At 40.1% G+C, this 11,304-nt stretch overlaps 1 protein-coding gene across 3 annotated transcripts; it reads left to right on the forward strand.

Annotated features, from left to right (window-relative positions):
* Positions 1-4,472: 4,472 nt before the first annotated feature.
* On the forward strand, positions 4,473-11,158 carry LOC308646506 (acyl-coenzyme A thioesterase 1-like). Of its 3 annotated transcripts, XM_081289503.1 has the most exons (3): positions 4,473-4,956; positions 7,736-7,938; positions 9,787-11,158. In XM_081289503.1, exons 1-3 carry the CDS (start codon positions 4,500-4,502, stop codon positions 10,384-10,386), a joined length of 1,260 nt encoding a protein of 419 aa, XP_081145629.1. In that variant the 5' UTR covers positions 4,473-4,499; the 3' UTR covers positions 10,387-11,158. The 3 variants fall into 3 exon arrangements, with proteins under 3 accessions (XP_081145629.1, XP_081145630.1, XP_081145631.1); XM_081289504.1 differs by lacking the exon at positions 7,736-7,938 and having other exon boundaries at positions 9,787-10,208; XM_081289505.1 differs by lacking the exons at positions 7,736-7,938; positions 9,787-11,158 and adding an exon at positions 7,141-7,597.
* The last annotated feature ends 146 nt before the right edge of the window (positions 11,159-11,304 follow it).

An 11,304-nucleotide genomic window follows, 5' to 3' on the forward strand; every position in this document is an offset into this window, starting at 1 on the left:
TTTCCCCCCTCCCCAGATTCTGACTACTGTTGTGGATGACTTGGGATAAATTGATTCTTTACTCTTGGCTTTACTTGATGTATTCGGATTATTCTGTGGAACCAGACAATTTCACTTACTTTTATCATTTTCAAGGTTCTGCCTTCCCCTGCGAAAGGTACTAGTTTTCTTGTTAATGTTCCAGAATAGGCTGTCAATTCATAATTCAGACACAGACCCTTCCAGTGTTTGTGTCCAAACATATTTTCAGAAAGCATCTCTGAACAGGTCAAATACACACTATGAGCAATGCTCTCTGACCTTCCCAAAAATGTAAAGACAAGAAATTACCATTGAAATTAAACAGTGGCAGCTGGACACAGTGGTGCACGCCTGTAATCCCAGTGGTTTGGGATGCTGAGGAAGTAGGATTTCGAGTTCAAAGCCAGCCTCAGCAAAAAAAAGTGAGGCAGAAGCAACTCAGTGAGATCCTGTCTCTAAATTAAAAAAAAAAAAAGAAGAAGAAAGAGAGAAAGAAAGAAAGAAAGAAATTAAATATTGGCAGCCTTGTCCAAGGAGCCTTGCAGGGATTTGATACCTTTTTGAAGCTTGTGTAAGACAAACATATGAGTGAATGTGGCAATGGGTGCATGACAGAATATTGGAATGGTGTCATCTAGAGAAAAGGTATCCTGTTAGAATGCTTGGCAGTATAATTCATAGCAATTCAGCAGAGAAATACATGTCACCTCTGCAAAGGTCCTGTTTTATTATGACGCAAAAATTGGGTCATGTAGGGGTTCATAATAAACTTTTTGTTAAATATTTTTGCCACCGTCAAAAAAAAAAAAAGTATGTTTTCATCAGGTTTCACTTCCAGGTAGGTGAACGGGCCTCATAAAAGCAGAAGCAATGACACAGCAAGAAGTTTTTCTTTACTTTCTGGTAACTGGCTTGGTAAACATAGGTGAGTTTTGTGACAATAATTTGTTTTTTGCCTGCTGTTTTTATTAGGTTTTGATTGCTTGGGAAAAATGAAGCTTAAAGGAAGTATCTTTAAAAAAAAAAACATTTATTTGCTTTTAAAGTCTTTAAATCACTTTGTAACTCCAGTTAAGACATTCTAGTTAAATGAATGACCATTATTTCACAATGATGTGTGATCTTATTTTGATCAAATGTATTCAAACTTTGACATATTTGGCAGGCTTCCTTAGGGTTAAAGTTCTCAATTAGGTCCTTTTGGTTTCTGGATTTTGCAGTTGGATATTATTGTGAAGATAATAAAGTGATTAGGCTTATTGGATATATCATATTGTATGGAAAGCATTTGCAATCAAATGGATGGAAGAGACTCTAATAAGTTCTCTTGAATACAATTTTATAATAGCACTAAGCTTAATGAACTAAATAAAAATTCCAGAACTCTAAGAAAGCAACAGATGGGCTCATGGAACTGCTATTAGAGGGTCAACAAAGCAAGAATTAAAAGAGACTGAATGAGCTGATATAATTTAGGGTTTTGTTTCCTCTCTTATTTAAAAAAAATATAATTGGCTCTTAAATGTTTTGGTTTCCTACACTTAACAAAACTTCTTTCTTAAGCTATTGTTTACAATAATATCCCAAAATATACTTTTATAAACAAAGGTGGAAACATTTACTTTTCTCCCACTTGATTCCTCCAATATTCAAAAGCTATTTGTAATTTACATTTCTGTGGTAATATGATCAATGCATAAGTTGCATAAAAAACAGATTCTTATGTGCAGGACACAATCTGAAATATTGGCATACTTGAAAATATGCATATAATACTTGCCTTCAAGGATTTCCAATAAAAACTGTCAGTTCCAAGTGGGTTCTGGAATCTCAAGTTATTTTAGGTGCAGTAGGTGAAAATCTAAAGTCTACCTCGGTTTGGCAAACTACCTGGGAGAATTGGTAGAGGGCAGGTGGTAATGGGGATTTGACCCCAGGGTGGTCTATCTTTGAGCTACATTCCTAGCGCTTTTCATTTTTTTTTTAGACAGGGTCTTGCTAAGTTGTCCAGGCTGTCCTTTAACTTGTAATCTTCCTGTCTCAGCCTCCTAAGTAGCTGGGATCACAGGAGTGCACCACTGAACCCAGTGGCCTGGAGAATTTTATAAATTTGACATTACTATATGGGAAATATCTTTTCCTGCTACACATGTGTAAACAGTTAAGCCACATCTGATCAAACAAAACTCATTGTACAAGTAAGTTGTTTTTTCTTTGACTGCCTTTGGTAAAAATGGGTGTGATTATAGAGATAACACTTATGATTCCAAAGAAGAACTATAACATACCTGTCCATTATAGTTCTGATCATTGTTTGTGAGGTTTTTAAGTTATCTACCTAACAGATTAGATCCTAAATTCTTCCAGGTTCCTCCAAACCTCTTTTCTGCAACGATATTATTAGGAACAAAAATTGCTCTTTCCTAAAGTCCTATAAACCAGAGCTGACAACTTGAAGAAAATTTCAAGAGACAGACTCATACCTGAAATGTGGGCCACAGTTTTACCAAACTGCCCAATGTCATAAACACAGATATTAAAACTGCAAACCTGATGAGAAATTGATGTAAGAACAGACTCAACATCATAATGAGCCTCTTGCCCCTCTTAATTTTTTTTCCTTTTTTGCATGTGGGAGGATAATGATGTAGTTAAAATTTCACAGTCAATAGTCATTGCAGGTATGCTGAAAGAATAGTGGGTAACTTTGGCAACTTCCTTAATGCCTTTTTTTATTTGTTCAAATTATACAAGCGTTCCTCCTTTTTTTTATATTACTCTTGATTCAACCTAATCATGGAATAACAAATGATAATATTACTCCATATTTTTTAATGGCTAAGAAAGAAAATGTGTGTGTTATTGCTAAAAATACATGCTGGATCTGAGAAATGGAGACTAAACTACATAAAATAAGAGAACAGCCTCTGTGATTACAACAGGACTCGCCTTGTTCCCTTGTTGATTTCTTTTTTCTTTTCATAAATGTCATCACTGGGTTCTTGATTCAAAACTATTCAGCAAAGTGGACCCTTTGTGTTCTTGGTTTTGTTTTCTTTTGTCCCTTTTCAACTTCATACCTATTAAAATTCTTGGCCTTTGTGCAAGGTTATGATATATAACCTTGCACAAAGGCCAATGCAACATACACCAAACTATAATTCTGGAACAACTGAGCCCACCTGTTGTCTGTGCAACAGTAGAAAGACTCAATCCTTGTTATTAGTCCTACTGGCCAAAGATTATTGTTTCAAAATCTCTTATGAAATCCTTCTCATTTTTTCTTTAAAAAGTTCCACTTGCCTCTACATCTTGGAATACACTCATAGTTTACTATGGCATGAGGATTCTCATTCTAATGCCATTCGATTCCAAATAAATATCCTTATTTTTTGGAGAATCTCTCACTGATTCTTTCTACTTTGCGATTTCCTTGTAAGAAGATAAAAGAAGTCCCTTTCACTGATGACGGGGGGGGGGGGGGGGGGGGGGGGAGCTGAAACTGGAGGTCTTCCCTAGGAGGCATATGAAGGTGTGCATGAAGGAGTAAATGAAGGAGTGACTCATGGCAAGGGTCAGAGGCATCAGTCAAGGGAACCCAGCTGCAGACAAATCTAAAAAACGGTGGATGGGACTGGTCTTGAATTACACTTTCGAACATTTAGCAACAATTCAACTGTTAAGGGAAAATGCTGAACACTAACAAAGCAGGGGAAGTATTTAATTATCCCATTTTAGGATAATGAATTCTAGGATAAAGGCAGGAATTGATCAGTCTTAATTTAGGAAGAGAGGAACTTACAAGGAGGACACTTTCTTATATGTGACATTACAAGAGTCAGATGCTCTGTTTCTGTGCTTGATGAGGATGGGGACTTCCATAACCCTAATTATGGCGAATTGGAGAAAAAGAACTGCTAAAATGATCTTCTTTTCCTAAAATATAAAAGAAATTGACTTTCCTAAATTCCCCAAAGACTTAAATCCTCCCATTCAAATGTTGGAGACTGCAGTATGCTGATTTTAAGTCCTTTAGGTATAAACTGAGGACTCATTTGGTGGTTCTATTCCAAGTTTTCTGAGGAATCTCCATACTGCTTTCCATAATGATTGCACCAAATTTGCAGTCCCACTAGCAATGTTAAGAGTTTACCTTTTCCCCCACATCCTCGCCAACATTTATTGTTGCTTGTATTCAAAATGGAGAAGTTTGGAATTGTATGCCTTCCAATCAGTCCTTCTACCCGTATTTCGACCTCACCACGTTGGAAAGCAGGATTAATCATTACTCTTAGCATTACTTATCGCCATCCAGGGCAACTCCTGTACCCTACAAACACTAGGGGTCCTCGCACAGCGGATCGCAACCAATAGAATATGCGAAGGATTCAGTGGCGACTTCCTTTCCGCGACGCCTAGAGAGGCCAGGCGGGGGTCAGGAGTCCTCCCAGCCGTCCTTCCCTTTCTCCAGGGTGAGGATGGCTGCGACACTGATCCTGGAGCCCGCGGGCCGCTGCTGCTGGGACGATCCGCTGCACATTGCCGTGCAAGGCCTGGCCCCTGAGCAGCCGGTCACGCTGCGCGCGTCCCTGCGCGACGAGAAGGGCGCGCTCTTCCAGGCCCACGCGCGCTACCGCGCGGACGCCTGGGGCGAGCTGGACCTGGCGCGCGCGCCCGCGCTGGGCGGCAGCTTCGCGGGCCTGGAGCCCATGGGGCTGATCTGGGCCATGGAGCCTGATAAGCCGTTTTGGCGCCTGGTGAAGCGGGACGTGCAGACGCCCTTCGTGGTGGAGCTGGAGGTGCTGGACGGCCACGAGCCTGACGCTGGGCCGCTGATGGCCCGCGCGCTGCACGAGCGCCACTTCATGCCGCCCGGTGTGCGGCGGGTGCCGGTGCGCGAGGGCCGGGTGCGGGCCACGCTCTTCCTACCTCCAGGTGAGCAACCTCTGTTACTGTTACCCTCTGCCTGTGCTGCTTCATTGGTGCAGTGCCTGGACTTTCTCCCTTTCTCCAACCAAAGTCTCCTAGCGGCCCTTACAAGTCAGTGGTCACTGGGAAACTGCAGATCTTTCAGATTATGGCTGGGTTAATGTCCTGGTCCCAGAGTCGACAGCAGGAGCATTATTGGAAGTTACTTAGAAAAGGGGGAATATCAGACTTTGTCCAAGCCCTGATGAAATAGAATTTCAATAGTTAAAAGACACGCTCCCCCACTGTGGTTTGTGAGCATATTCAGGTATTGTGATAGGCTGCTCTCCTGTGGTTATTCAAGCAGAGTGCAACAGCAGCAGCCCAGCAGCATCACTGGGGAACTTGGTGGAACTTAACCAGTTCAGAAGGATAATGAATAACACTTGCCTACTCAGGAATTAAGTCTAATTGTTACACTCTAGTGATTAAGATGTGGTGATATAAGAATGGACTAATAAGTTAAAGGATAGAATAGATATTTCTTAAATTGATAATACATATATGAAAATATGGAGTATGATATAGTAGCATAAATTATTGGGAAATGGCAGTATTATTGAGATTTATTTAGATCTGTACCTCACATCATACACAAAAATGAATTCCAGATGGATCAAAGATCTATATGAGAAAAACAAATGTAAAAGTTATAGAGAAAAAAAAATGTGGGTATCCTATAACCCTATACAGGAAGGGTTTCTTACATAGACTCAGAAAGGACCAATAATAAAGGAAACTGAAAAACCTCGGTGAGACAAACAAGAAGATAGAGAGATAATTATGTGACAGAAGATGTTACAATACATATAATAAGGGATCAGAATCCAGAATATAGTAAAAAAAAAACTTCTACAAACCAGTAGAGTAAAACATAAGCTTTGTAGAAAAATAGGCCAAGGATATAAAATTGAATTTAAAACATAAACAGGAAAAGAATGTCAATAAGCACATGAGAAAATTCTCAACAGAAATATCCTTTTTAAAGTACTGTGGAATACCATCTCATACCTTTCAATAAGGCAAACATTTTTAAATGATGGTCAAGTGTTGGTGAAGATGTAGTAAAACAAGAACAGTCCATATTTCTGGTGAGACTGTGCAGTAACACAACTTTAAAAATCAGCTTGGCAACTTTTAGTAAAAATTGAAATCTATATATTATATAAATAACCTAGGCATGAAAATTGAACATAGTCCTAGCTAAATGCAGCTGGAGTTTAGAGGATTTGTGTCACTGCAGTGCAAGTAATAATAAATTGCAACAACTTTAATGATCATCAAAAAAGGAAACAGATAAATTGTGCTATGATTATTAACATGTTATGCATGGTGCAGAGATTCCCCACCCTCAGTTTGGAAAGAAAGACAATAATAATCTGAGTCTTTGTTAGTTATAATCTTACTACAAAAATAAAGATCTGGAAATTTGTGACAGCAGGTATAGAAGAAATGTGGACTCAGTTTTTGATGGCAATCATGAAAATCATAAGCGTAGACCTAGAATGTGTAAGCACTGCCTGAGATTTGGAGTTCTGTGATAGTAAAAGCAAAAGTGACTCCATTTTGTTTAGTAACTCCATTTTGGAAAACAACCAAGCCAAGTAGAAGGGTCATGACCAGGACAAGATGTTCTTTTCCTTTTGCTACAGAAACTTTTAAGAACATGAAACTACCTAATGGGGCATTGTTTCTAACTAGGGTAATGGGGCTTTGTTTCTGAAACTGGGGTGACTGGGCTAATTATGATTGGCTAAGTGTCCCTCAGCCTGACTGCACTGTCCCGCTCTGTAACTTGGCTTGCTTGCATTGGCTAGACCCCCAAACATCCCTTTTGCAGTTTTCAGGCTTATAAGGAGCGCCCTTGCAATTTATTGGGGCTGATAAGGGGAACAGCTTTATGTTCTGGTCATTTGCCACCCGTGCTTCAATAAAGGCTTGATTCGATTATTTGTGAGTGGTCTGGAAGTCAGTTTCTGAAACCCAGGGATGAAGCTTTAACTATAACAGTTCTTTTCCAGATGTTTCCAAGATGACCAATGGTACCTTCTGACGTCACAACTCTTTTTTTTTTTTTTAATTTGTATTGAGAATTGAATATAGGGGTGCTCCTGAGCCACAGCTACAGCTATTTTTATTTTTTATTTTTAGCCAGGGTCTTGCTAAGCTGCTGAGGCTGAGCTCAGACTTCTGATCTTCTTGCACCAGTCTGTCGAGTCGCTGGGATTACAGATGTGTGCCACCTCAACCAGCTTAGTCATCACAATTCCTGGAAATTCAAATCAATTCAAATTTAGAATCACAAGCATCAAAAACAAACTTTGGGTTACCTAAATAGGAAAGGAATTTATTGTAAAGCCATTGATTAAGAACAAAATTGAAAGGAATACTGGGGATCAGGATCAGAAAACTGAGAGAATCTAAGGGAGATTCTACCACCCAAACAAACTACGACAGGACATCACTGAAGCTGGATGCTTGTGGCTCCTGTGGACTCAATGACAACACTGCTGACCTGAGTGAATACTAACCTGTGTTAACTCTGTCACTCATGGGAATGAGACCGGGTCACAAGGGAGGTTGGGTCTCATGCTTGCCTTTTGCAGTACAAGGTAGAGCCAGGGAAACAGGAAAGGAGGCTTTGGGTGCTCAGCACCCCCAGCCTGCCCCCCTCCTCACACCAAATTAATGAGAGTCTGATTCCAAGTTGTTTGAGGACTAGATCTATGCTCTGTTTCTTTCCAAGGACCTGGGCCTTTTCCTGGGATCATCGACCTGTTTGGACTTGGAGGTGGCCTTCTGGAGTACCGAGCTAGTCTGCTGGCTGGCAAGGGTTTCGCTGTGATGGCTCTGGCTTATTATAACTATGATGACCTTCCCCAGAGCGGAGACATCTTTCACCTGGAGTACTTTGAAGAAGCCGTGAACTATCTACTTCATCACCCCCAGGTTGACTGATATTTAGTTTATTGATTCCTAAATACTTGCCCCAGACAGGGTCAGATTTTCAACCCTGTGACCTGAAAGATTTACTCTATGACAAAATTAAATATTCAGCTTCTTACAAATTTACAGAGAAAAGTAAATTTCTTTTTTCTTTTTCTTTCTTTCTTTTTTTTTTTTTTTTGAGTTGTAGATGGACACAATACCTTTCTTTTATTTATTTATTTTATGTGGTGCTAAGGATCAAACCTAGTGCTAGGCAAGTACTCTACCACTGAGCTACAACCCCAGCCTAAGAAAAGTAAATTTCTGAGCTAGGACAACCCCACAGGGCATAGAATAAATAGGGAAACCTCAGGTATGAATTCCAGGTAAGGGGACTTAGCATCCCAGTATGCCCAGTACAGTGGGTTTCCTGGGACACAGACCATGAGTGCTAAGACCAGGATAGCATCAGGCTCACCAGGAGGGTTGGTCACCTCAGAAGTGTCACTGTTTTCTGTGAATCTGTGTCCAACCTCCAGGTATGTTACAAAGAGTTAAATGATCACACTGGTGGAGCCCTTGAAATGGGCAGGTACTCATTCCCATGGCAAAGGATCTGGGCACAGTGGGTACAGAGTGAGGAAGATCAGGTTCACGTCCACATGAGCTTAGAATATAATGTGGGAACAGGGGAGAGAGCTAAGAAACAAGGAAACTTAAAATTCCAAGTGCTAACGAGGACACTAATGGGGCACTGATTAAAAAAGAAAACAGTGGGGCTGGGGTTGTGGCTCAGTGGTAGAGTGCTCGCCTAGCATGCATGAGGCACTGGGTTCAATCCTCAGCACCACATAAAAATAAAATAAAGACATTGTGCCAACCTAAAACTAAAAAATAAATATATGTATATTTTTATAAAGTGGAGTGGATGGGACTAGATAGAGCTCAGGAAGAGCCTCAATTAACAAAGATTTAAATGCTGACTATTAGTATTATTAGTGGTGGTGGTAGTGTTGTCAATTGTCAGGAGATAATTCTAGTGATTTTTGAAACATTTTGTTACCTGCTACCATTTATGTGTTAGAAACAAAATACATACAGAACAAAATTAATTATGATTAGTGTCAGATCAATGTACGTAGACTGATACTTTGGGTTTTTCATACATACTTGATTATGATTTCATACACATACATATACTATTTGTCTGCTAGGTAATTGATTCCAATATTCTCTAAAGAAATAACTATTGGGCTGGGGTTGTGGGGTTGAGGCACTGCCTAGCATGTACAAGGCACTGGGTTCAATCCTCAGCACCACATAAAAATAACTAAATAAACAAAATAAAGGTATTGTGTCCATTTTTATCTAAAAATATTTTAAAATAAAGAAATGATTGTTAATTTCAGGAAAAATTTTTTTCTTTGAAGCCCAGGCCTTTTCTTCCCCAGTACTTTCATGGGCATCCTAAAGCCTTACTTACAAATGGAATGTTACTTAGGTTCCCCTTAAATTTCTTTGGACTACCACGAACTTCCATGAGTGCAGGGCCCACTGAAGTATAAAGGCACCACACACTACATAGCAAGCAGTTTTGGGATTTGAAAGCTTCTTATTGATAAGCATCATGCTCAGAGCTCTACACGTGGTTTCTCATTTGAACTTCACATGGATTTTGTGGTATAGGGTTGAGCCTTATTTTACTGTTAAGGAAACTGAGCTTAACAGAGGCTGAATAGTGTTTCCAAAGCTATGATATTGATAGAGCCCAGGTGCAGGCTCATGTCCACCTAACTTCTAGGTGGGCACTGCTCACCCTACCACACTGTTCACAGTCTCATTCTCCTTATTCTTCTGTCCCATTTTCAGGTAAAGGGTCCAGGGATTGGGCTGCTTGGGAATTCCAAAGGGGGAGAACTTGGCCTTGCCATATCCTCTTTCCTGAAGGGCATCACGGCTGCAGTCATAATCAATGGCTCTGTGGCCGTTGTTGGGGCAAGCATACACTACAAGGACGAGACGCTGCCCCCTGTGGGTATCATGAGAGAGCGATTCAAAATGACCAAAGATGGCATCATGGATGTTGTGGAAGCCCTGAAAAGTCCTTTGGAAGACCAGAAGAGCTTTATTCCCCTGGAGAGGTCTGACACCACCTTCCTGTTCCTTGTGGGTCAGGATGACCACAACTGGAAGAGCGAGTTCTATGCTAATGAGGCCTCTAAACGCTTGCAGGCCCATGGGAAGGAGAAGCCCCAGATCATCTGTTACCCAGAAGCAGGGCACTACATTGAGCCCCCTTACTGGCCCCTGTGCAGGGCTGCCCTGCATATGTTGGCAGGTGGTCCTATCGTTTATGGAGGGGAGCCCAGGGCTCATGCCATGGCCCAGCTGGATGCATGGAAGAGACTCCAGACTTTCTTTCATAAACATTTGGAATGTGTTGAGGTGACCATCCCGGCAAAACTGTAATTTTCATTTGCTCTCTCCTGAGAATAGTTGCCACAGTTTGTGTGTCTGGATCCTGTTTCCTTTTTAATAAGTACTTATGGTTTTTCCAAAAACACATTTTTATCAACTGCATCGCTTATCAGTTTGGGATTGGAGTCACTCTGCAGAAAACAGGAAACATAAGAGGTAGAAAAAGCTTCCTTCTCACTCTTGCACACCATGCAACTGACAAGGCTTTAGCTCTGAAAACAAAAATGAGTAACACTGATGAACAGTGCTTGTGCATAGTTGAGAGTTCAACAGTTGTTTGCTAAATGACTGATTAATAAGTAAATGATTGGCTACTGTGTTAGAAAAGCATATACAGTGCCCTTCGTGTCTGTGGGTTCCGTGTTGTAGTTTCAACCAACTGCCAATTGAAAATATTTTAGAAAAAAATTGTGACTGTACTGAATGTATACAGATGATTTTAATGTTAGTTTCCGTAAACAATATAGTTTAGAAACTACTGACCCGGGATTTACATTTTATTCGGTGTTACAAGTACTCTAGAGGTGATTTAAAAATACACAGGAAGATATGTGTAGGTTATATGCAAATACTACATTATTTTATGTAAGGGATTGAGCCTCTGAAGATTTTGGTACCTGTAGGCATCCTACCCAATCTCCCACAGATACCAATGCATGACTATAATACCAGAAAGGTTATAATGTCCCCTTTGAGTTTCTTCTTTTAGAATGGAAGCAACACCTTAGCCATAAACTATTAGTTGGATATAAACTTAATAAAAATTTCCAAATCAGCTATATTTTTGTTCTGTGGTATTTTCTCTTTGGATGAATATGGATTCCCCTAACAAAAAAATTTGTTAGATTCCTGTTTATATATATATAAACACTTATGATTTTGTTGTTTCAAAAGCCAGCAAAACATATT

Source organism: Spermophilus citellus (genome assembly GCF_964194105.1).
Source record: "Spermophilus citellus genome assembly, chromosome: 4".
NCBI classification, from domain to species: Eukaryota; Metazoa; Chordata; class Mammalia; order Rodentia; family Sciuridae; genus Spermophilus; species Spermophilus citellus.

Coding starts and splice junctions, on each gene's coding strand:
- LOC308646506 (XM_081289503.1), top strand. CDS start 4,500: ATGGCTGCGACACTGATCCTGGAGCCCGCGGGCCGCTGCTGCTGGGAC. Junction 4,957..7,735: donor CACGCTCTTCCTACCTCCAG/GTGAGCAACCTC, acceptor TTTCTTTCCAAG/GACCTGGGCCTTTTCCTGGG. Junction 7,939..9,786: donor ATCTACTTCATCACCCCCAG/GTTGACTGATAT, acceptor TCCCATTTTCAG/GTAAAGGGTCCAGGGATTGG.